This window comes from Podarcis tiliguerta (assembly GCF_965153285.1).
Source record: "Podarcis tiliguerta genome assembly, chromosome: 16".
Classification (NCBI taxonomy): Eukaryota; Metazoa; Chordata; class Lepidosauria; order Squamata; family Lacertidae; genus Podarcis; species Podarcis tiliguerta.
Genome location: NC_139549.1, coordinates 3285178 through 3310834, shown reverse-complemented (window position 1 = coordinate 3310834; position 25657 = coordinate 3285178). Strand labels below are relative to the sequence as shown.

At 47.8% G+C, this 25657-nt stretch overlaps 1 protein-coding gene across 4 annotated transcripts in view; it reads left to right on the top strand.

Moving 5' to 3' along the window:
* POGZ (pogo transposable element derived with ZNF domain) overlaps window positions 1-25657 on the top strand; it is a 38122-nt gene extending 12465 nt beyond the window's left edge. For 3 of the 4 annotated variants that reach the window (XM_083416431.1, XM_083416432.1, XM_083416433.1), the window contains exons 2-19: window positions 2971-3095; window positions 7182-7340; window positions 7754-7929; window positions 8813-8921; window positions 10345-10647; window positions 11970-12164; window positions 12571-12680; window positions 13109-13443; window positions 14391-14545; window positions 15117-15217; window positions 15823-15969; window positions 17523-17657; window positions 18327-18499; window positions 19133-19273; window positions 19525-19584; window positions 20601-20713; window positions 22006-22030; window positions 22509-25657. In XM_083416431.1, the coding sequence (XP_083272557.1) occupies window positions 2972-3095; window positions 7182-7340; window positions 7754-7929; window positions 8813-8921; window positions 10345-10647; window positions 11970-12164; window positions 12571-12680; window positions 13109-13443; window positions 14391-14545; window positions 15117-15217; window positions 15823-15969; window positions 17523-17657; window positions 18327-18499; window positions 19133-19273; window positions 19525-19584; window positions 20601-20713; window positions 22006-22030; window positions 22509-24132 (4185 nt within the window). In that variant the 5' untranslated portion in view covers window position 2971 and the 3' untranslated portion in view covers window positions 24133-25657. The remainder of the gene's footprint in view (window positions 1-2970; window positions 3096-7181; window positions 7341-7753; window positions 7930-8812; window positions 8922-10344; window positions 10648-11969; window positions 12165-12570; window positions 12681-13108; window positions 13444-14390; window positions 14546-15116; window positions 15218-15822; window positions 15970-17522; window positions 17658-18326; window positions 18500-19132; window positions 19274-19524; window positions 19585-20600; window positions 20714-22005; window positions 22031-22508) is intronic. The other variant, XM_083416434.1, reaches the window with a different exon arrangement.

The window sequence follows — 25657 nt, the reverse complement described above, 5'->3', positions numbered from 1 at the left end:
TTAGGGTGTATGAATTAAGTAATAATAATAAAGTTGCCTCCTCTAGAGTGGTTAGAATTGTAGCATTTGGAGAAGCTGGACATTTAACCAGTCAAGCATTAAATCAGAGCAACAACATAACATTGAATTATCAATAGGTTTAGGCTTTAGTGTTAATTACAAAAAAAAACACAACCCAGCAAATCTGTTAACTGTTTACAGTATTGTGAAATTTTGCTTCAAACAAGCAAAATACAATTGCAGCGAATCGTTTATAACTTTGAACCATGTCAGCGAGCTTTGAATGCAGAGAGAGTTCACAGGATAGTTCTTCTTTCTCTCTCTACCAATGAGAGCACCTTTTGGGATGTGGCACCTCGGCTGGTTCATTCCATATCAAGTGATCCAACTTTTTTACCTTGTCATCCAATTTTCTTAATATTTTGTACACTTGTTGAATGATCAAAACAAAGTTTAAATCTAAAATTTTAGCTTTTTATCTCATCCCATTTGTGAGTTATGAGGGGGTTGGAATTTTCAAAAAAATTGACAATTTTGGCTTTGTTGGAGTACACAAAAATCTTAAAAGCTCAACCCAGCATTGAGATACATCAAAACTAAAACACCAATCTCTTCAAAACTTCATGGGCTTTAATATGATATGTCAAAAGATGGACTTACTTTAAATTTTAGATTTAAGTTACAAAATTTAAAAATTTAGAAAGTCATTAAAATTAATGATTAAGCTTTTTCGAAAAATATTGTATTGATTATTTAATATTTCTAAGATCTACCTGCAAAATTTCATCTTGGGCTCTCAGTGGGATCACATTGGAAAAAATACTTTGTACATACATGTCTGCCTTACTGGGTTCTATTTAGGATAAATGGTCTTGGAGTAACAGAAGAAACAACACAATATCAGTTACTTCAGGCATTTCTTTAGAAAGTTATGCAATTATAAGGTATCTGAAAAGCTAGTCAGGCTTTTCTTTTAAAAACATGTTCCGAAGTAGAGTGATAGCTTGCTGTTGCATTATAGAATTAATGCTTTGAAAGAATTATTGTTAGTACTTCATTTCATGAACATTACAACAAAATGCATATCAAACTAAATTGGGGGGTGGGGTGGAAACCTTACACATGAAACGGGTCTGAAAACATTTATTCTTCCATTATTTATACTTCACACCAAACACTTTTCAAGAGCATTTGTTGCACACAACGTTTCATTTTTTTGTCAAATTGTAAGTGCGGCCAGTTGCAGTTCTTGGTTGACTCTTGTTAGAACTTGTGATCGCCCATCCTGACTAGATGGGTAAGCAGATGATGATACTGGTCCTGGCGAGTTAAAGAAGGTCACGGTTCCTTCTTCACTTTCAGTAGTCTCAATAGTCCACCGACAGCACATAGGTCAACCACCATGTTTTATTGTATTCACAGGTCACATACCCAGTTATCTCAGCCATAACCAGAGATTTTGTACCTCCTTCAGTGTCAAACTTCTCACTCTCACTGCTAAAGGAGTACACCTCGGTCACAATTTCTGTTGGACTGGATGTAGATGGGAAAAAGCCATAAAATCCTTGTGTTTCCTTGATCACCTTCACTCTTTCAAAGCGTCGTTTTAGGAACATTTCTTCTTTTTTTTACTCCTCATTTGTTGAAAATAAGAACTATATATAGAAGGAATGTTATCTTGGCACTAGTTGAAGTAGGGTAGGCAACCTAAGGCCTGGGGGCCGGATGTGGACCAATCGCCTTCTAAATCCGGCCCACGGACGGTCCAGGAATCAGCGTGTTTTTACATGAGTAGAATGTGTCCTTTTATTTAAAATGCATCTCTGAGTTATTTGTGGGGCATAGGAATTTGTTCATATTTCCTCCCCAACATATAGTCCGGCCCACCACATGGTCTGAGGGACAGTGGACCGGCCCATGGCTGAAAAGGGTTGCTGACCCCGAGTTAAAGAGTTCCCGCAGTGTCATAATTTGGTTTGATGGGTATTTTGTTGTAATATTCATGAAATGAAGTACTAATAATAATTCTTTCAATAATAATTCTTTCAAAGCTATATAAATGTGATAGTATGTATCACAGCCAACATACAGTTACAATTTAAATGACTGAAGCAAAACAAAGTAACAGCAAGTATTAAAACAAAACAAAACACAAAGCCAGTTTTTAAACTTTCAGTTTAGCCGTTGTTCTAAAAAGGCATTGGGCCAATTGCTCAAACACATTCAGCATCATGGCTTTGTGGAAGATCTGACAAGATTTCCTCTTTACTTTAGTTATTAAATAATATTTATAATCTGTCCTCTCATCTGTTCTCTGGTGGGGCACAGATAAAAACAAACAAATAATAAACAACATGCTGAAATATACCATTGAAAAATAGAGCAGATTAAAACAACCATCAACTTTACAAAACTTTACATGCCCAGGTGAAATAATAATGCTCTTGGAACTGGCTCTACCTGTAAGGGAAGGGCTGTCCCCATTTGGGGGGCCACCACATTGAAGGCCCTGCCATGCACTACCACATAGCCACATTCCCCCAGCAGTGGAATACAGAGAAGAGATCCTTCCAACAATCTCAGTACACAGTCAGGGTGCTGGTATTTGACCAGCCTTAGGCAGGTGTTGAACAAGAATTGGGGGCCACTAGAATGCATAAGGAATTCTGAAACCACTACTGTCAGAGGCATTGTGCCTGTCAGTTGCTGGAAACGGGATGTGGACGGAAGAGTGTCCTTGTGCTCATGTCCACCTTATGTGGACTTCTCATTTGCATCTGGTTGGCCACTGAGATGATCCAGCAGGACTCTTACATTCATTGAACGCGGAGAGAGTTCCCAGAGGGGAGGAAGTTTGAGAACCGTTCCATTGGACCGATAGCATATGTTTTCCTGTCTTAGGCCTCAGCTCTTCATTTCCCCCACAAAAGACAGATTGAGAAATTTTATTTTCTTCTCCCCCACCCCCAGGATGGCGGACACAGACCTATTTATGGAATGTGAGGAGGAGGAGCTGGAGCCGTGGCAGAAAATCAGCGATGTGATTGAGGACTCTGTGGTTGAAGATTACAATTTGGTTGACAAAACCGCTACAGGTAATGATCCTCTTCCTTTCCTTCTTAAAAAAAAAACAAAGCAAAACTCGTGTAAGATGATACACAAATTCTACATTACGTTGCTTGGCAGTTTTCATTTCGGGTAGTATGCCATCCATACCCAGTTTAAATAATTCATCTGCCTTCCAATCTGATGTACTGCAGCATTCATTTTCCAAATGCTTAAAAAAAAAGAAATCTTGCATTTATTTTTGTTTCTGTGTCTCACCATTTTCATAATGCATGAATTGAGCCTTTATGTATGTCCCTTCCAGGTGGGCCTGGAACAAGATTTTCCTGGAATTTGACAATTAATTCATAAGAGAAACATGGGCAGCTGCCTTATACCCAGACAGAATTGATCTGTATAACTCAGACTCCACGCTGACTCTAGTTGCTCTGCAGGGTTTCAGACAGGACATTCCCAGCCCTACCTGGCAATGCCAGGGGGTGGGGTTGAACCTGGGGCCTTCTGCATGCAAAGCAGATGTTCTGCCACTAAGCTGTGGTCCTTCCAGAATTATCCTTATTACAGTGGTACCTCTGGATATGAATGGGATCCGTTCCAGAGCCCCGTTCGCATACAGAAGCAAATGTAACTAGTGAAGGCACGTCTGTGCATGCGCGTGTCACTTTTCGCCGCTTTGCGCATGCACGTGACGTCATTTTGAGCGTCTGCGCAAGTGGCAAAACCCAGAAGTAATGCGCTCCGTTACTTCCGGGTTGCTGTGGAGCACAACTCGAACACGCTCAACATGAAGCATATTCAACCCGAGGTATGACTGTACTAGCAAAAGGCTTGTCAAGTCTTAGCGGAGCAGAGAGTTCCAGTACTCTTCTCCAGCCATACTTCCTGGCAAGCGAGCTCCCTGGCTTTTCGCTAAACGTTAGCAGTTCTATTAATTTTAACAGTGATGTGGTTTTTAGGGTTTGGGGAGTTATCATCTTCTGCTGACAGATTTTAATGTTGTTTATGGGAACCCTTTTCGCACAGCTTTGTAAAATGGCCGTTGATATTCCTATGCGGTTGTATTTATGGATTTTTAAATTGTATTTCCTATTTTGTATCTTGTAAGTCACCTTAAAGACTTTGTTGGAAGTAATGCACACAGTTAATAAATAATCATCATAGCCAGGTGCCCTTGAGAAGCCCACAAGCAACACCTGTGTGTGACAGCACCTCTCCCCATTTATAACTTGGTATTCAAAGACATCCTGTCTCCCAGCAGTGGAAGGTAGTTGTACAAAGCTGTTGTGGTTAGCGGGCCTTTGATAGCATTATTCCTCCATGAATCTGGCCAGTCCCCGTTTAAAGCTGTCTTAAGTTGGTGGCCATCAGCCCTTCTTGTGGTTGTGAACTCCACCGTTAAACTGTGCACTGTTTGAAGAAGTCGTTCCTTTTGTCTGCCCTTAATCTCCCCCAATTCAGCTTGCTTGGATAGCCCTGAGTTTCAGTATTATGAGATAGCAAGGAAAACATACCCTTATCCACTTTCCCCACAGCATGTATTGTTTTATGCAGTTCTATCACGTCCCTTATTCACCCCTTTTCCCAACTTAAAGCGCTTTAAATGTTGTAGCCTTTCCTGGAAAGAGAGTTGGTCCAGTTTTGCGCACATAGTCCTGGTTATTTTGCTTGCCCTTTTCTGGCTCTACAATATCCTTTTTGAGGTGTGGTAACTAACCAGAACTGTTTCCCAGTGTGGTTCCACTATAGAGTTGTATAAGAATGCTATGATATTGATAGTTTTATCTTCAACCCCTTTACCAATGGAATTCAGTCTCTGTTCTTTAGTCTTACATGCAAAGACACATGGGGGGGAACCCCATTATTCCTTCCCTAGCTATTAATATCCTTGTGGGCGTAACAGATTGGCACATTTAATAGCTTGTCTTCTTGTCTGGCTGTTCTGATTTGCTCCTTCCCTGCCTTCTGGCTGATATAAAGAATAGCTTCAATTTGAGATTGGTATGTGAGACTTGGGTCTTAGATTCTGAGAAGCAGCTGGTGAGATGTTCGATCTTTTTTCTGAGCTGTATGATTGCAGGTACATAAGAACAACCCTGCTGGATCAGGCCAGTGGCCTGTTCTCACGGTGCCTAACTGGATTCCGGTGGGAAACCTGTAAGCAAGACTCAAACACAAGAGTCTTCTTCTCTCCTGTGGCTTCCAGGAACTGGTATTCAAGAAGCGTTGCTGCTTCTGTCTGTGGAGGCAGAGCCTAGCCATTGTGGCTGGTAACCATTGATGTCCTTGTCCTTCAAGAATTTGCCCAGACCTCTCTTAAAGCCATCCATCTTGGTGGCTATCATTGCCTCCTGTGGGAGCGAGTTCCATAGTCTATGCACTGCATGAAGAAATACTTTCTTTTATCTATCCTGAGAGGGACGCGGGTGGCGCTGTAGGTTAAACCACAGAGCCTAGGACTTGCCGATCAGAAGGTCAGCGGTTCGAATCCCTGCAACGGGGTGAGCTCCCGTTGCTCGATCCCTGCTCCTGCCAACCTAGCAGTTCGAAAGCACGTCAAAGTGCAAGTAGATAAATAGGTACCATTCCAGCAGGAAGGTAAATGGTGTTTCCGTGCGCTGCTCTGGTTCGCCAGAAGCGGCTTAGTCATGCTGGCCACATGACCCAGAAGCTGTACGCCGTCTCCCTTGGCCAGTAAAGCGAGATGTGCGCCGCAACCCCAGAGTCGGTCATGACTGGACCTCATGGTCAGGGGTCCCTTTACCTTTACCTTCTATCTGTCCTGAGCCTTCCAATGTTCAACTTCATTGGATATCCCCAAGTTCTAAGGTTATGAGAGACAGAGAGAGAAGCTATTCTCTAAAGCTTTGGGCCCATCTAGCTCAGCATCATCTACACTGTTTCAGTTCTCCAGAGTTTCAGACAAGATGTCTTTCCAAAGCCTTACCTGAACATGCCGAAGCTTGAACCTAGGACTTTCTGCATGCAAAGCAGATGACCACCACCAGGCTGTGGACCTTCCCTTAAAAATAATAGCAATATTCCAATCCCCATGGTTCTGGAGAGGTCAATAGGAAGCTGCCCTATACCATACCAGACCATTTGTTCATCTAGTATTATGGACAAACTGGCGGCAGCTCTCCAGACTTCCAGGTAGGGACATTCCCAGCCTGCTTCTACACAGGACACCAAATATGTCCCTGCATGTGGAAAGCTATCAACTTTCACCCTCAGCCATGACATGCTAATTTTCTCTGCGCTGGGATTATTGGTTTGTTTACTTTCAGTGGAGGATCACTCTTGATGCTGAAGGTGGGGGTTCATTCATCGGTTTGGATTCTCCTCTAATAAAGAAGGAATCCTTGCATATAGACAACTAGTGTAGTAGAGTGAGATAAGGCTCCATCATATGCTGATTTTCTGTCTGCAGGGGTTTTTATTTTATTTTCAGTAAGTAAATTTATTTATTTATTTTTGGTGTGGAGGACCATTCCATCCTGTTAGTTCCCTTCCAGTGCTGCTGCACTGATTTTCAGATCCAGAGCCTTTCATTGTTGGCAGATACTTATTTCCCCCCACAAAATTTATGTACTGCTTCATTGTAAGAAAGTGCAAAAAATCTCAAAGTGGTTTACAGAAATAATAAGATAATAATAATAATAATAATAATAATAATAATAATAATAATAATATTTATTTATACCCCGCCCTCCCCAGCCAAGCCCGGGCTCAGGGCAGCTAACAAGCAATAATAAAAACAAGTTGAAGGAATACAACTGAAAAACAAGATTAAAATACAACAATTAAAATATTGAAACATTAAAATATTTAAATGCAGCCTCATCACAATTAAATTATCAGTAAGAATAGTTAAAGGGAACTGTTTAAAACATTAAAACAATAATTAAAATCAATGATGAGCTAAATACCAGATGTCTAGATAGACTTTGCCTAAACAAAAATGGTTTTTTTAGCAGGTGCCGAAAGGAATAGAGTGAAGGTGCCTTCCTGGTGTCAGTCAGTCACTAAGTGTTTCTGCACAAGGAGCTAAGCCATGTGGGTGTCCTCTCTGTCTGTACCTGCAGGCAGTAAACCATTTTGAATTTCCTTCCCGGCAGTTTCGGTGAGCGTGCAGCCAGTTGCCACCCCAATGCCGATCGTCGCTCACGCATCCATTGGTGGCGGCCTCACAACCTCCACATCTGTCAGCGGCAGTGGAGGACCCAACAGCGACAGCACAAAGAAGACACTAGTGACGCTTTTTGCTAACAACAGCGGTAAGGGGAGAGGCTTTGGGTGGGAGGATCTTGGTTTGGGGGCAAGTGTTAGGATCTGCAGGCCACACACTTCAGATATCCCACTCACCCTAATACTTCGCCAAGGAAAACGGGATTCTGTGGCCAGTACCAATCCTGCCAATTAAGTAAATGACCCACTTTCACATTTGCCACATTCATGCTTTGGTGCCACTTTAAGAAGTTGTATTTTCCCTCAAATAATATTGGGAATCCCAGTGTATATGCAGTAGATAATTTGCTCCATCCTGCTGGAGCGCCATTTTGCCTCTGACTCCACCAACAGTCCTCCCAGCCACTGTTTGGCCCTGAAGTGACAAAGCTAACCTGAAGTTGGAAGTTGTAGGGCAGGTGACAGTGACGATTTTGCCCACTTGTCCTTCTCTTTTGTCCAGCTGGGACTCCTCTCGTTCAGCAAGGCGGGCAGCCTCTGATCCTCACGCAGAACCCAGGCTCTGGCCTCAGCACAGTGGTGACACAACCAGTCCTCCGGCCTGTGCAGGTCATGCAGAACGCCAACCATGTGACCAATTCCCCGGTGACCAGTCAGCCCATCTTCATCACGACTCAGGTGAGGGAGGGGCAGCACCTCTTCTACCTCTCGATACCAGTTGCTGGGGGGGCAGTCAACAGGGTATGCTCCCCCCCCTTCTTGCCCAGCTTATGGGTTTTCCAAAGGCATCTCATTGGCTCCTGCAGGAAGTACAGGGGGGCCGCAAAGTAGGTATACAGTTGAATCAGTGAAATTCGCCACAACAGATTATATGGGTACACATCACTGACACACAACAAAGCGGCAGTTAAATTTCAGGCTGGCAGTTGGAAAGAATAGTGGAGTCAGATAAAAGGATTATTATACTGTTATTGTGAATGATGATTGCGAACTTGAGTCACGCACAAAGAAAGTGGATTCTAAAGCAGTATACTTTTGGACCACTCTGTATGTTGCCACATTGAGGATCCGACAGAGTTCTTCTGTTGATAACTCTTTATGAGTACCTGGCACATTCCTGGTTTGTTTTTATGCAGATGTGTAGTTCATTTATTTCTTTTTCACATTTGGAGCTGGTGGATGGTACCATTGGCCTGTCACTGTGTTCCGTGGTAGACTTTGACTGGGCCAGTAGGCTTGATCAATGAGCTGACTGAAATGTTAAGAGAATCCACTCATCCCCAGAGCTGTGTACACTTTTTACTCAATGTTATAATAATTCAGAAACCTCTAAAATACGGTGCCAGACTGAACAATTCTATGTAAAAAAATTCTGCACTATTAATTTATTTGTACAATTTGTATTTAATTTAAATGCTAAAAATGTTTGTGTTTAGACAAGTCTACCCAGGTCCCTTAGTTCCTGTGGAATTGCAGCATGCAGCAGTCCTCATTGTCTGCCCCCAAGCCTGCTGTTGAGATAAGCCTGCTAAATCCACTTCTTTTTGCTTGCACGTTGCAGGGTTTCCCCGTGCGAAACGTCCGGCCTGTGCAGAACGCGATGAACCAGGTTGGGATTGTCCTGAATGTACAGCAAGGCCAGACAGTGCGGCCCATTACCCTTGTCCCAGGTAAAGCAGAGGCTGGAACTGTGACAGTGAGGAGGGGTCAGGCTGCTGGGCCAGTAGGTGTCAAAAGGGAAGAAAAGAGGCCCAGGAAATTTCCCTCCAGCACCAGAGTATGGGCTGCAGAGGCAGGGCTATGCGAAAAGCTTCACGTTTTTGCTGCCACTTTCAGTGGGAGGGGCTTCCCTAGTCCCAGCCCCGCCTCCTTTGAAGGTACAGAGCACCTTTGCACCTGTGTCTCTTTAGCCAAAGAAAGTGTGATGAATATATTACCCTCATATATATATATAATCCTAGAGGTTCACTTATCTAGCATCTTTCTGCCTCATATGGGTTTACAAAAAATGCAGCGCGAGGGCAGGCTTATCAAAGGCGGGACAAAAAGTACAGGAGTAGAAAGAGGGTAGCAGGAGGTGGAGGCCGCACCAGGTCTCAGCCACAAAACCAGTTTGCACTGCATGGTAAGCCAGGATTCATGGCTGACTGAAGTCATGGCTTAAAGTCCGCAGGGGTTTTTTCCTGCGTACTTCTGTTAAAAGCAAGAGAAAAGAGAGAGCGCATTTTCCATGCTGGGGGTAGGGAAGACTGCCTTCTTACGGATTATGGGTGGGGAACATCTGTGGCCCTCCAGATGTTGCTGGACTCCCAGCCCCTCATCCCTGCCCAATGGCCGTTCTGATTGCTGGGGCTGCTGGGAGTTGTGGTCCAGCAGCAATTAGAGGACCACAGGCGATCTCCCGCCACCCTTGGTTTCAGCCTGTGCAGTTTGTGTCACACAGACATTAAAAATAAGAACATTAAGATCCGTTTTTAAATCTTATCAAACATCAACAGCCCAATATGTAATTGTTTTAGAGAATTGTACAAATAATATTTCTGCCAATGCGAGCAAGTTGTTTTAAACTGTTTTTAATATTGTGTTTTAGTGTTGTAACCCGCCCTTGGACCTTAGGGTGAAGGGCAGGTAAAAAATGTCTTCCAAGCTTAATATTTCCTAGATTCCTATTGCAGTGATCTACAAAGTATGGCCACCTCTTGACCAGTGGATTGAGGATGATGTGTTTGCAGGATACATGTATTTAGTAAAAATAAAAAAACCACACAAAACAAAAACCCTGGTTAATCGCAGCGAGAAATTGAGAGACTTTCCCGTTCCATCTATATGGAGATGGCTCTACAGTGCCTTGAGTTAGCATAAATGGGCAAGTTGACTGATTTGCCCCATAAGTGGAAGGGCACTTCCTTATAACAGCAGTAATAATTTTTCCAGGAGAGTCTCCTGGAACTGCTTAGAATTTCTAGAATTAATGGAAACGAACAAGCTGACTGATTTGATCCATCGGAGGAATAGTACCTCCTTAATAAGTTTTGTTTTAGGAGAGTCTCGAGGACCGACGGGACGGTAACTGTGCCCTCCTTTCCTTTGCAGCCCCAGGCACCCAGTTTGTGAAGCCTGCAGTCGGCGTCCCTCAGGTTTTCTCCCAAATGGCCCAGGTGAGACCTGGTCCGGCCATGCCGGTCCGGCCGTCCTCCAACACGTTCACGACGGTCATTCCAGCCACCCTTACCATCCGGAGCACAGTACCGCAGTCCCAGGCCCAACCGCAAAGTAAGTCCTCTCCCAGCACCTCCTCCACCACCACCACTCCTACTCCAGCACAGCCAACCGCACTGGGACACTTAACTGTACAGCAGCCAGGGCAGTCCACTCAAGCTACTAACCCCAAATTAGGTAAGACTTCCCGCGGAGAGGGAAACTAAAAATGAAAGAAAAAGAAAAAGGGTATTACTTTGGTCCTCATTTGTCTGGAGGAGCTGGGAAACATTGCGGCCCCTGCATTATGTGGGGCTCATGGCACAGCAAATGCTCTGTGTTTGTCCATCTGATTGGGAGGTGGGCTAAGGAAAAACACTCCCGCTCGACTCCAGGGAAGGGGAAAATGTGAAAGTATGCAAATATAAGAAAAACAGCTCGTGTCGATTAATGATTAACTTTAACCAGTGCATTTACAAGACTATTTGATAATGACATTTTTAAAAAATTATTCAAAGCATCTATGCATTTACTCTTCAGTTGCAAAAGGTGACAATTTTTTTAAAAAATGCCGCAATCCCTGCCTCTCAGGTTTACAGCCTGGAAAGGCATGGCACAAAAGGAAAAAGGGATGGGGAGGGAAGAAGAAAACCTTCCGCTGAAGAACTCAGGATAGCACATACATGATTCCACTGCCACCATTTCATCCCTCACGCAAGAAACCTGTGAGATCGTTCAGGCTGAGAAAAGATGGGCCCAAGGTCGCCCAGTAAGCAGGGATTTGAACCCGGGGCCCCCAGCCCAGTAGCTCCTGCTTATTAAATGATACATTCTCTGACATTGTCCTTGCAACATCCCTGTTAATAACACCTCACTTCCATATATACAAAAGGTACTTAGGCCAATCCATCCAAAGGCCGATGACCAATGGGCTCCGTGTTCTCCAGTTTCTTATTACCAGTCCTTAGATGTCAAGTCAAAGGAGGGAAATAAAGTGATATTAAAATCCAGTCTGCAAGAGGGAAGGGATAGACCATGGCTTTCCTGTCCCTGCCATTTCAGCAGGCTTACAGGATACGTCTCTCACTCTTGCAAGCCTTTATCTGTCTTTCATTCCAAGAAACTTAGGATGCTGCTTTATATCAAGTCAGACCTTTGCTCCGTCTATCTCAGAATTGTCTACACTGACTGGCAGCAGATGGGAGTCCTTTTCCCAGCTCAGCCTGGGGTTGAACATGCAAAGCAGATGCTCTGTCTACCGATTCATCTCTTTTGAAAGGGTGTGTGTGTGTGGAAGGAATGCACTTCCTGTATTTTGTTACCAAAACGCAGAAATCGCTTGGGTCTATATTTCCAAAGGGAATATAGTCGATGTTTTTCTATTAACTGCTTTGCCTGCCCTGTAACATACCTTGAAAGCTTACCAGCCCTCTCCCGCTTTCTCCATCTAACAATAATAATTAAAATATTCTGCTCCATCTCCCTGTTCTTCAACTTAAAAACGCTTGTTTCCCTGACAGTGAGCATTGCAAGTTTTGTGACGGTGAAAAGGCCCGGGGTGACGGGGGAGAACAGCAACGAGGTGGCAAAGCTGGTGAACACCTTGAACACGGTCCCTTCCCTCGGCCAGAGCTCGGGCCCCATTGTGGTCCCCAACAACAGCCCGGCCCATGTCCCTCAGAGAGCAGGCATCTCAGAGTCTTCGTCGCAGAAAGGTAAGCTCTGCCAGCAGCCTGGGCTTGGGCAGGTTCCGACTGTAACTTGGTCCCAAACCACAGCATCAAGTTTCACTTTGGCCCATTGCACAGAAAACAGGAATTCCCTAGTGATGGAGGGTGGTACTATGTGGGTGACTCCTCCCACTCACTCTGGGGGTGGTGCCAGGCAAATATGCCCTCCCAATTCCACTCCTATGTGCATGAAACAGATGGGGTGCGCTATGGGAGAGTTGACAGCACAGCCTGGATAGCTCTGTCCTCCATTGTTACATAGGGTGGGAAGGGAGATCCAGGTGAAAGGAAAGGGAAAATGTGACCAGCCCAAGCGAGAAGTCCAAAAAGGTAGTTGCAGGGCTTCTGGATGCTAGCCATGACCTTTTCTCCTTTTTTCTTCCCATTACAGTCAGCTCCTCCCCCATCCCCGCCTTCGACCTTCAGGACAGCGGGCGGAAAGTCTGTCCCCGGTGCAATGCCCAGTTTAGAGTCACTGAAGCTTTAAGAGGCCATATGTGTGTAAGTAACCCCCTTCCCGAATGATGAGATCAAGGCCATTGCAGCGTTACACCCTGCTGGCAGCCGAGATTAAAGAGTCAAAGGACTATGGCGTCTGCCCAGAGCAGAAGCTCAGGTCGAGGGCTGTCGCTGAAAAACTGGGAGTTCAGGGAGTGGGGCGGTGGTGATGTCACCCTGCAAAGTTGATTCAGGCAGTGAGATTCAGGAGTGAAAGGAGAAAGGACCTTTGTTTCAGCAAATTCACAGTTGGAGGCAGGAATGCTTCCAAATACTAGTTGCTGGAACGGACGGGATCCCTCTCACAGGTTTCCCAGAGTCATCTGCTTGGCCACTGTGAGAACAGGATGCTGGGCTGGCCTGATGCAGCAGCTCTCTTCTTTCATTCATATATTAACTTTAACTCAAGGACTTCCTCCTTCTTTCCTCAGTACTGCTGCCCTGAAATGGTGGAGTTCCTGAAGAAAGGGAAGCCCCTGGAGTCTGAACCAAATATCCAAGCCCCCAAGCCCCCTTCCCCAGAGAAAGCAGCCGCCGTCGCTTCGCCCCCCTCCTCCACCCCCATCCCCGCCCTCTCGCCGCCAGCCAAAGTCTCCGAGCACAGCGACGGCACGGGCGACGGGGCGCAGAGCAAGCTGATCATGCTGGTGGATGACTTCTACTACGGCCGGGACGGCGGGAAGGTGAACCAGCTGCTCAACTTCCCCAAGGTGCCAACGTCCTTCCGCTGCCCGCACTGCACCAAGAGGCTCAAGAACAACATCCGGTAAAACGGCGATGGGGGAAGCGTTGTCGGGGAGGGGAGGGGGAAAGGGCTGCGGCAAAGCCAGCCGGAGGAGGAGGAGGAGGTGTGGCCCTCGGGAAGATTCTGGAGGTGGTGGGACTTTTGCCATCCAGGTGGCGCTGTGGGTTAAAGCCTCAGCGCCTAGGGCTTGCCAATCAAAAGGTTGGTGGTTCGAATCCCCGCGGCGGGGTGAGCTCCCGTTGCTCGGTCCCAGCGCCTGCCAACCTAGCAGTTCGAAAGCACCCCCGGGTGCAAGTAGATAAATAGGGACCGCTTACTGGCGGGAAGGTAAATGGTGTTTCCGTGTGCTGCACTGGCTCGCCAGATACAGCTTTGTCACGCTGGCCATGTGACCCGGAAGTGTCTCCGGACAGCGCTGGCCCTCGGCCTCTTGAGTGAGATGGGTGCACAACCCTAGAGTCTGTCAAGACTGGCCCGTACGGGCAGGGGTACCTTTACCTTTATCAGCTGGAGAGGCACAGACTCCCCACTCTGGTCTTCAAGAGAGCCAGACCACTTTAAGGAGGTTTATCTGTTGTGTTTGGCCGCTAGCCTTGATGGCCATGCTCTGTCTCCACAGACAGAGCCAGGAATGTTTCTGGATTCCAGTTGCTGGGAACTGCAGGAGGGAATAAGGCTCTTCTGCTCGGGTCCCGTTTGAGGATCTGCAAAGGCCAAAGGGGACCCATCTCCTTCCAGCATCCCCTTTCCCACAATGGCCAGCCAGAGTGCCTCTTCCAGGAAGCCCACAATCGGGACACAAGCCCAATGCCAGCACTCCCCAACAACCAATATTCAGAGAGGCACACTTTGCACTCGGAACTGCTGTCTGCAGTGAGCAGCAAGGAGAAACAAGCTGGAAGAGATTTCTCCCTCCGCTGCCCTAAAGTAACCACAGAAAGGTCTGCTCCTTTCCCCCACCCCTCCAGGTTTATGAACCACATGAAGCACCACGTCGAGCTGGATCAGCAGAACGGCGAGGTGGACGTCCACACCATCTGCCAGCATTGTTACCGGCAGTTTTCTACGCCCTTCCAGCTCCAGTGCCACTTGGAGAATGTACACAGCCCCTACGAATCGACCAGTAAGCTCTGCCCCAAAGTGTCTCCCCCTGTCCGTCGTCCCCCCCCCCCCCACAAAACATCCTAGCAGGGGGATATGGGAAGGGTCTCCACAATGGTCACAGCCTGCACTGGAAAAAATGCTTCCTTCAGAGGTTTCCCTTTTCCTTTGGTGCAGAGGAGGACTGTCCGCTCTGCTCACCACAGACAGGGCAGGAAACAGTGGCATTATTTACAGGGCGTCCATTTGACTTTGCAGAGTACCAGGAGCTGCTCCCTGCCCCAAGGGGGTTGCAGGAGGCGATAGGGGAAAGATTTGCGTTTTTGAGCTTCATGTAATTAAGCATAGTTGCAGTTGGGTCCAGCAGAATGGGAAACTAAACCTAAATATGAATTATTTTGCAGGCACATTTCTGCATTGCCTGATTTTGTTTCATGACCAACAGGGACCCTTAATGGGGCAAGGGGATGGTTATCTGAGGTTCAACCCAGACTTTGTTCCCAGGCCAGGCCCTGCAAGCTTTCTGCCGTTTGGGGTGGCATCTGAATCCTCCTGGCGTCCTCCTTTTTGACAGACTCCCTCTTGCCTTACAGCAAAATGCAAGATCTGTGAATGGGCTTTCGAGAGCGAGCCCATGTTCCTGCAGCACATGAAGGACACTCACAAGCCAGGGGAGATGCCCTACGTTTGCCAGGTATGGAGAACACCCCCCCCCCAAAAAAAAATAGTTTGCTTCAGCAAACTGAGAATCCACACTGCGTCTCGCCAGCCTGCTCTCCCCTTTGTTAGCTACAATGTAGTAGGAATGGAACTTCCATGCACAGAGGCAGTCTACCGCTGAATACCAGTCTCTGGTGTATGCGAGTTTCTGTGCAGGGGGAGAAAGTGATATGGAAGAGCCATGGCCTTTGCACACTCCTTATTTATTTACATATCTCTTGATTTTGATTTTGTTTTAATTTTTAAAACCGCCTCAAAGTTGTTTACGAAAATAATCATGAGCTTCCCACAATAAGCCATTGCTGAAGGCAAAATGCCAGACAAGAAGGGTCCAATCCTTCTCTTGAGAGTTCACAGCCTCCAGCTACCCATGCTGGAATTTGGAGGGCTTGTATCAGATAGTTGCTGTACCTGATTTTAATGCTTATCACTTCTTTCCAGAAACATACTGTAACATACGAGAAATCTGTGACTGTTCGTTTCAGCGTTGCGGTTTTTTTTTTTTTTTTTTAACTGTACTGTAATTTGCAAAAGAAAAAAAAAGTCTATCCCTGCTTCTGTGCTCATGGCTCCTTCCAGGTCTGCCAGTACCGCTCGTCACTCTACTCCGAAGTAGACAGCCACTTCCGAATGGTCCACGAGGACACGCGGCACCTCCTCTGCCCTTACTGCCTCAAGGTCTTTAAGAATGGCAACGCCTTCCAGCAGCATTTCATGAGGCACCAGGTAAATTGGCCTTGCAGGTGAAGCACTCGCCTGGTCCCCTTGGTGACTGGGAATGCCATGCAGGCCACCATCCTCCTCCTCCTCAGATCAACCCCTGAGGCCATAGAGGTCTCCAAAGCATTTCCCAGAGGTGTCTTGCAACTCTGTACAGTGGTGCCTCGCAAGACGAAAAGAATCCGTTCCGCGAGTCTCTTCGTCTAGCGGTTTTTTCGTCTTGCGAAGCAAGCCCATTAGCGGATTAGCGCTATGAGTGATTTAGCAGCTATTAGCGGCTATTAAAGGCTTAAGGGATTAGCGGATTAGCTGCTAAAAGGCTATTAGCAGCTTAGTGCCTTAGAAAAAGGGGGTGGGGAGCGGAAAAAAACCCCCAGGAATCGCAAGACATTTTCATCTTGCGAAGCAAGCCCATAGAGAAATTCGTCCTGCGAAGCACCTCTGAAAACGGAAAACCCTTTCGTCTAGCGGGTTTTCCGTCTTGCGAGGCATTCGTCTTGCGGGGCACCACTGTATCTGGTTTCAGCTTCCCTTTTAAGGGGTAGTTGGTGAATGTAAGAGAAAGTAAAAACCAGGACTAAAAATTCTAAAGGGGGTGGGGGTGGGGAAGATGCAGAGATATAGAAATAATTATTGATTTCCCACCCTTATTGTTATTTTTATCTTGAAGCCTACCTGTGCATTAGAATGCGGCAGGAGAGTCCTGAGGGTAGTGGTTACAACAGGAGTCAGCAAACTTTTTCAGCAGGGTGCCAGTCCACTGTCCCTCAGACCTTGTGGGGGCCGGACTATATTTTTTTTTGGGGGGGGGGGATGAACGAATTCCTATGCCCCACAAATAACCCAGAGATTCATTTTAAATAAAAGGACACATTATACTCATGTAAAAACACGCTGATTCCTGGACCTTCTGCGGGCCGGATTTAGAAGGCGATTGGGCCAGATCCGGCCCCGGGCCTTAGGTTGCCCACCCCTGGGTTAGAATGTCAACCTAGGACTTGGAAGAGACCAGGGTTCAAATCCCTGCTTGGCCACATGGCGCTCCCTGTGGGTGACCTTGGGCCAATCACTGCCTCTTAGCCTAACCTACCGCACAGGATTGTTGTGGATATGTAATGGTGGGTAAGAACACCAGCCAAGTGGTGACCACACTGGCGATGACAGCAACATCTGGAGGGGCCGCGGGTCCCCCACCCTCCCTTTACGACAAAAGCCACTGTCTGCTGTTGCCGCTTCCTCTGCATGCAGCTGCTGGGTGACCTTGGGCCAGTCTCACTTCTCTGAAGTCTCTCAGCCCCACTCACCTCGCAGAGTGTTTGTTGTAGGGGAGGAAGGGAAAGGAGAATGTGAGCCGCTTTGAGACTCCTGAAGGGGAGTGATAAAGCAGGATATCAAATCCAAACTCCTCCTCCTCTTCTTCTTCTCCTTCTTCTCCTTCTTCTCCTTCTTCTTCTTCTTCTCCTTCTTCTTCTTCTTCTTCTTCTCCTTCTTCTTCTTCTTCTTCTTCTTCTTCTTCTTCTTCCTCCTCCTCTTCCATGCCACTCCAATTCCCCCCGCAGAAGAAGAGCATCTATCACTGCAACAAGTGCCGGCTGCAGTTCCTCTTTGCCAAGGACAAGATTGAGCACAAGCTGCAGCACCACAAAACCTTCCGCAAGCCCAAGCAGCTGGAGGGGCTAAAACCAGGCACCAAGGTATGGAGAGGGACACCGGGGGGGGGGGGCGCGAGGGGTGGGCAGAAGCACCCCCACCTCTCTTTTAAATCAAGCCAGGCCTCGGGAACAGACAGGCAGTCCTCACGGCACAATCTAGCAGGCAGACATTACTAAGGTTCCCCACGCCACTTTCTTTTTTAAGGCACAAAGTGATACGCAGGCTGGTTGAAATGTTTGTGGACCATAAACGTGTGTGGACTTGTTTGCATAGTTTCCCTGGGCTCTCCATCTTCCTGTTGTGGGTAGAGCTCTGGATTTCAGGATTCAGCATCCATGAAGCTGACTAGATGTGATCCTGGCCTGGCTTTCAGCCTGGCCTACCTCACAGGGCGGTTGTGAGGATAACATGGGGAGGAGATGACTGTAGGCCACCTTGAAAGGTGGGATATAAATACAAGAAATGAATAAAATACATTTCCAGCTAGTTCCTCTGTCCCCGTCTTTAATGCTGATCGATTTCTGGCTTCCCCTCAGCTGGTGAGGAAGGTTTCTTGGGAGTGGGTAACCCCTCCCACTTTCCCCAGGGGTGGGGCTATGCCAATGAGGGACAGGAATCATTTGGAGATTTTTTCCTTTTTGAAACCCCATCTGTATCTGTATAGCGCTCGAGTGTTTTCATTGCAGTCTCTCTCGTCCTCTGTGCCACAGGTCACCATCAGGGCCTCCCGAGGGCAGCCGCGGACGGTGCCCTTGTCTGCCAACGACATGCCCCCAGGCCTCCTCCAAGACACCACCTTGCTCTCAGCCTCGGCGGACCCCCAGCCCAACTTCCTGTGCCCACCTTACCAGAGGAACATCCAGAAGAAAGCCGTCAGGAAGATGTCAGAGCTCATTACTAAATTTCCCACTAAAATATCCCTTAGAAATAATAACAGTCTGTGGCGGGGGGGGGGGGGGACTGTACAGTTCAGTGGTTCAGATTCTGCAGCTTCCTCCTTGCATTCGACGGCTGATGCTGTCCAGGCTTGCTGGAGGGAGTTTTGGGAGCTGTATTTGGCCCTTCGGCCTGAGGTTTCTCCCAAGCCCTGGTATAGATGCTTCCCTGCACTGTCCCAGCCAGGGGAGCAAGGAGTAAGCCTTCTCTGCTGTGAGCTGAACACCTGGCTAGTTGTGGCACTCCAGCTACAAAATCCAAATCCTGCACTTTGACTTGGGTACACAATGACCCAAACATCCTTTACAGAATTGCTCGTTTAATTTGGTGGTGTTTTGGCTTTTTCTATTATTAAAAAATGCAATAGGACTCCATTTTCAAGGTTTTTCTCTTAACGCAAGTGTCTGGTCCTTATGGCTTAAGGCGATACAGGACAACAAGCCGGGAAGGAGTCCACAGCTGCGGCACTAGCCTGCCGCTTCATCAACCGTGGTCCAAAGCCTCCTGCAACCCTCTTAGCAAAACCCACATCCTTTGTTGGAACCCAGCCCCTGACCGGCTGCCCTTTTTCTCTCTGCAGGAGCGTCCTTGGCCGGCAAACGTGTCTCGAGTGCAGCTTCGAAATCCCGGATTTCCCAAACCACTTCCCCACCTACGTCCACTGCTCGCTATGCCGTTACAGCACCTGCTGCTCCCGCGCCTATGCCAACCACATGATCAAGTAAGTCAGGCCAAGCGGTTTTCTCTTCCTCCTGCTCTGATCTTTTGGTGCAGCAACTAACTCTTCCCTTCCGGCTGAAGTGGGAGGGGGCAAGAGTGTGCCTGCTCTTCTCTTTCTGGGACCTGTGCACCCGCTTTTGCTGGGCCAAAGTGTTTGCTGGGCCCGGTTAAGGAAGTGGGTGGCTTGTGGGAGTCCCTAAGAATTGCTCTCTTTCCTCATTTGGGTGTGTTTGCTTGCTCTCTTTTTACCAGCAACCACGTTCCTCGCAAGAGTCCGAAGTACTTGGCCTTGTTCAAAAACTACACTGCTTGGTAAGGCAGAAATTTCCCTGGAACAATAATTTCCTTTCTTTACCTGCTAGCTAGCACCTTTTTTATGTTCTGGTGTGCTGTTCGTCTACACCGTGGACCTAAACCTGCCTTAATAGTGCTTCTCTCACACCTAATATTTGTAACTCGCTGGCCCAGTTGGGGGTGGTCAAGCCAAGAATGCCTTCTCTGCCTCTTCAGCAACCTCCAGTTCCCAGAATTCCTTGCAGGGTGGCTGGAGCTATGACAATTAAAACGAGAGGGATTTGGTTCATGTGCAAGGTTAACCCCGCCAGGTTAAAGAAAGCGATGGCAATGACAATGAGGACTTTGCTTGTGGTTTGTTTGGAGAAAGCAAACCATGAATCAGGAAGCCTCTGCTGGCGGGCCTCAGGTTGGGAAACGCTGGTTTAGACCATTTTAAGTCTGTGAGCTGAACTGGTGTTACGACTTGTATTTTTGTAGTGTAGATTTGCCTCGTGAGCTTTCCTGTGTGTGATTTATCTAATCGCTTTTGTGCTGATCGCAAATGGCAGTTCCTGGGTCTGGAGTACAAATGCTGCAGAACCTCAGCTCAAAATGCTTGACTCCAGCCTTAGTGGAGAGAGCACTTTGAGGGGTTGGCTTTTCGAACATTGAATTAATAACTTTTTAAACCAGCCCTGCAAGGTCTGTGGTTGTTTTAAAAACCTTGTTTTCTGACATGCTTCATCAGTGAGGCTTAGACAGTTTTCCTGTGTGTGTGTGTGTGTGTGTGTGTGTGTGTGTGTAAGTAATGAATGTGTTGGAATTCTTGCAACTTATAACAAGATCGCCAAAGAATCACATCAAGGGGCTTCAAGTTCCCCACCCTGATGTGATTTATCTTCTGAGCAGCTAAATCAAGATGTGCATTGCCAGGGAAGAGGGGGTGTTGTTGTTTGTCTACAAGGGAAGATGTTTGGGAATCAAATATGCTTGCTGGTGGCAAGATCCTACCGCAAGGGATGACCTTCCTTCTTTTCATTTCTGCCTCACAGCGGAGTGCGATTGGCTTGCTCGGCTTGTCTCTTTGCCACATCGGAAGGCGACGCGATGGCCAAGCACCTTGTCTTCAACCCCTCGCACGAATTCAGCAACGTACTCCTACGAGGTGAGGGCTGGAGGGGGCAGGTGGAAATCGGATGATGCAGCATGGCTCCTCCCAACTCCTCCATTCCCAGTGTTTGCTCATTTAAACAGAGTTCCTCACCAAAAAGAATTATCACCACCACATGTGTCTTATAACCTAGGAAACGGCTTTATACTGGTCCATCTCAGTATTGCCCCCACTGACTAGTAGCAGCTTCCCATGGTTTTGAACTGAGACTCTCTTTTGAGAGAGAGAGAGAGAGGCATTTCCTCTCTGTTTTATTGCAAGCCTGTTTGAACACTTCACTCTTGCCCTTGCTGCAGTTCTACTCCCTCTGCCATCCCCACCATTCCCATTGCCTTGATACTTCCAGCCTTTTTGCTCTTCCTTTCCCAACAAGCTCAGAGACTGCGATAGAAGTACTTGGGGGCAGCTGCCTAGGAAACTCTGGGTTCAAAGAGCAATGGATCTGGGTTTAATTCTTAGAACGTGTCCACAGAACTTGTCCTGTGGAGCCAGTGTGGTGTAGTGGTTAAGAGCGGTAGTCTCCTAATCTGGGGAACCGGGTTCGCGTCTCCGCTCCTCCACATGCAGCTGCTGGGTGACCTTGGGCCAGTCACACTTCTCTGAAGTCTCTCAGCCCCACTCACCTCACAGAGTGTTTGTTGTGGGGGAGGAAGGGAAAGGAGAATGTTAGCCGCTTTGAGACTCCTTAAAGGGAGTGAAAGGCGGGATATCAAATCCAAACTCTTCTTCTTCTTCGTCGTCGTCCTTGAGACACACACATTGGGGTATCAACAAGGGATCAGGAAATAAAGGGAAGGCAATGGTGTCACCCACTAGATAAGTACAAAAAGGTCCAGGACTCTTCCAGGAAGATCGCCAGGCCACAGCGGCGCTTAACTGAGGGGCAAGACAGACTTGCAGGCTTGAACAAGAGGGTGCCGTCAGGAGAGCAAGGCCAGTTTCAGGAAGGCAGAATAGGCAGGGAGAGAATGGGGTAGCTAGTCTGGTGCGTAAGGGAGCCAGGGCGGGGCTAAGTATGGCATGGTGTCTGTGAGCTGCTTGCAGCTGGTTCTCTGTCGCCATCCTAAGAGGCAGTTTGTATGCTGATGGAAAAGGGTAGTGATGGATTGCTGTGCAGACTCAGGGTACGGCTAATAGTTCCCAGAACGCCCCTGCATTTTCCTCTGCCCCTGTGCTGTGAGTCCACCTGTTGCCAGTGACCCAGCCCCTTTGTGTGTCCCTTGTTAACAAGCCGCCTGGTGCAAGCTCAGCCTCTCAATACTTTTATTTCCTCTTTTTTCTAACAGGTTCCACCTGGAGTTCGCACGCAAGGTAAATTTCCCCCAATTTTCCTCCCATCTGGTCAGATTCTCTTCTTCTGCCCCTCATCCCGTGTGTTGAGGGATTTTTCTCTTTCTTTTACCGCAAAACTGGCCCTGTTACAAGTGCCACATCATACCCATTCCACATTTATGAGAAATATTTCATTGTGGCAGCACCCACACTCTGAGACTCCCTGTGTATTGACTTCACTGTACTCTTCTTGCTTCCTGCTGAAAACATTTTTGTTCAGCCCCCCCAGACGTGCAGAATGTAGATACATGTTAATTGCTGTGGTTTTTCTCTTTTGAATCATCTTGAGAGTTGTTTTGTATGGTTTTTACTAACAATTTTATTGCTTTATTCTCTTTGTAAACTGCTTTTGAGATTCCCCCCCCCCTTAAGCGGTGTGTAAACTTGATGAGATAAAGAAAGAAAGGAAAATACTCAAGGATCTTCCCTGTCTTTCTTTTTTCCTCCCACCCTTCAGGCCTGCCCAGCCATTTGACAGAGGTGTGAAGGCCCCCAGCTCCACCTACCCGCCAATCAAAGCTGCTACCGTGAACACGGCCTCGCCTCTGCCTGAGGACGAGAAAGAGAAGGAGGCGCCTGAAGCCGTCAACAGACCCCCTGTCGTCGCTCCCACTCCGGCTCCCGCCACCATCCAGGAGGACGAAGACGAGTGCTTGAATGTGGACGATGAGGACGAGGAGCCGCCGGCGAAGGAAGTGCCTGAGCCGGCGAGCCGAAAGGAGCAGCTCTCGGTGAAGAAGCTACGGGTGGTCCTCTTCGCTCTGTGCTGCAACACGGAGCAGGCGGCGGAGCACTTCAAGAACCCCCCGCGGCGGATCCGGCGCTGGCTTCGGCGGTTCCAGGCTTTCCAGGAGGAGAACGTGGCCTCCCTGTCAGAGGGGAAGTACCTGAGCTTCGAGGCGGAGGAGAAACTGGCAGAGTGGGTGCTCACCCAGCGGGAGCAGCAGCTGCCAGTCAACGAGGAGACCCTCTTCCAGAAGGCCACGAAGATCGGGCGGTCCTTGGAAGGCGGCTTCAAGATCTCCTACGAGTGGGCCGTCCGCTTCATGCTCCGGCACAACCTCAGCACGCACAACCGCCGGGCGGTGGCCCACCCTCTGCCCAAGGACGTCGAGGGCAGTGCCAGCTGCTTCATTGAGTTCGTGCAGCGGCAGATCCACACCCAGGACCTGCCTCTATCCATGATCGCCGCCATCGACGAGATCTCCCTCTTCCTGGACGTGGAAGTGCTCTGCAGCGACGACCGGAAGGAGAACGCCTTGCAGACGGTGGGGACGGGGGAGCCCTGGTGCGACGTGGTCCTGGCCATCTTGGCTGACGGGAGCGTGCTGCCCACCCTGGTCTTCTACCGGGGCCGGGTGGAGCAGGCCGCCAACGTCCCGGAGACGATTGTGCTGGAGGTGAAGGAGGGGGGCTACAGCGACGACGAGATCATGGAGTCTTGGTCCTCCACGGTGTGGCACAAGCACATAAAGAGCCAGAACAGCAAAGCCATGCTGGTCCTGGATTGCCACCGGACGCACCTTTCGGAAGAGGTCCTCTCCGTGCTGAGCTCCTCCAACACGCTGCCGGCCGTGGTCCCCGCCGGCTGCAGCTCCAAAAACCAGCCGCTGGACGTTTGCATCAAAAGGACCGTGAAAAACTTCTTGCACAAAAAGTGGAAGGAGCAGGCCAAGGAAATGGCCGACTCCACGTGCGACTCGGACATCCTCCTCCAGCTGGTCCTGTGCTGGCTGGCCGAGGCGCTCGAGGTCATCAGCGACTGCCCCGAACTGGTCCAGCAGTCCTTCCTGGTGGCCAGTGTGCTGCCGGGCCCCGACGGCACGGCCAACACGCCCACCCGCAACGCCGACATGCAGGAGGAGCTCATTGCCTCGCTGGAGGAGCAGCTGAAGCTCAACAACGAGCCGCAGGAGGAAGAGGAGGAGGAGGAAGAGGCCGAGCTGCAGGACGGGGCATCGGTCGCGCCAGCCGAGGAATCCGCCAACCCCGAGATCCTCCACCAGCTCTTTGAAGGGGAGAGCGAGACAGAATCGTTCTACGGCTTTGAGGATGCTGACTTGGATCTGATGGAAGTCTGAGTGCTTTCCCGCTTGATCCCGAGAAAGAGTTCTTTTCCTCTCTCTTTTATATATATAGATATATATAGAGATATATAGATATATATATAAAAGAAAATCAATGTTGGATGAGACCATTTTCACTTCCCTGTGGATCTGTGGGTACAGGAGATTAGTAGGTGAACACGCAGACTAATAGCCATTTTATGCTGTCTGTTCATTTCTTTAAAAAGAAAAAAATGTGCTTAATTTGTTTTTGTTTTTTCTTAAATCACTGTGTTGCTATTTTCTGAAGATACATTGTGGGTGAATTATTTTTTGCTTTTCATTTTCTTTACCTCACTGTATTATAGTTTCTGGGTTGTGTTTGTTTTATACTGTGCAAAAAAATGGTTTTTAATTAAGCCACATCATCAATGTGACCTTTTTTCTTTTGAAAAAACCAAGGAACACCAATATGTAGCTAAAGAATGAAAATCTCTACACCCCACCCCCACTTTTTTTAAAAAAATTGTCATAACACAGACCTCCCCTACCCTCCCCCATTTTAACACTTGGATCCAGAAATGTTGATTTCTAGGTGATAACATCTTTTCTTTCTTTTAAGGTATGAATGTTTCCTTTAACACATTGAACGTTCTATAGCCGCCCTTTGAAAATTTGAGGTTTCCTTATTAACAAAGAGGACAGCAATTAAAGGCCAACACCGTTGTTTAGGGACAGGAAAGGGGTTGATCCGGCCTCTTGGTCACCAGCAAATGGATCTTTATAGACATAGAAGTGCCATGCTTTGGGTTGACCGATGATCCACTTTGGTCGAGAGTTACCTGGACTTCCAGGCAGCTGCCGCAACTTCCTCACTTCCTCGTCCGTTGGCTAAACTACTGGGCACCTGCTCCTTCTGATTCCTAACAAGAGTATAAACTGTGGAAGCTTCAAGCCTTTCGACAACTCCGTTCAGGTTGGCAACATTCTTTCCGGTTGGCTCGTTGGTTGCAAGCTAATCCTCTCCTGGACCATTGACTTTAAACCTTCTGGAAACGTATCGATAGCTACTGAATCCTGCTTTCTCTGACGGCGCCAAGACACACTACGTACCCCTAATTTGCTACTTCGGTTGAACCCAGCTGCACACTCAAAAAACAAGGGAGAACTTGTTTTTATTTTTCACTGCCAGCGTAAAAAACAGAGACAAAAGAAAGACAAAAAGAGAGATGTTTTTTCTACTGTTTGCATGTTTGAGAGTTTTTTAAAAATCGTAACGTATTATGGTCTGAACAATGAAAAGCATTTTGACATGACGAAAGAACGTGGGAGCCTCCCCCGCCCTTCATGCCACTTCTGGTTTTACTTTTTTCCGTTGAAGTTTTAAGACTCTCCTCTGTGGCCGACGCCTTCCCTCCCTTTCCCCGAAGCCCCCAATATGCCCACCCCGCTCCCCACCCCAGTGACTCAAGGGAAGAAGGAAACAGGGTGGGCTGACCTGTAAATGATTAATCTCTAAAATGTACATACGTGGAACATTTAATAAAGCCAGGGAAATGGA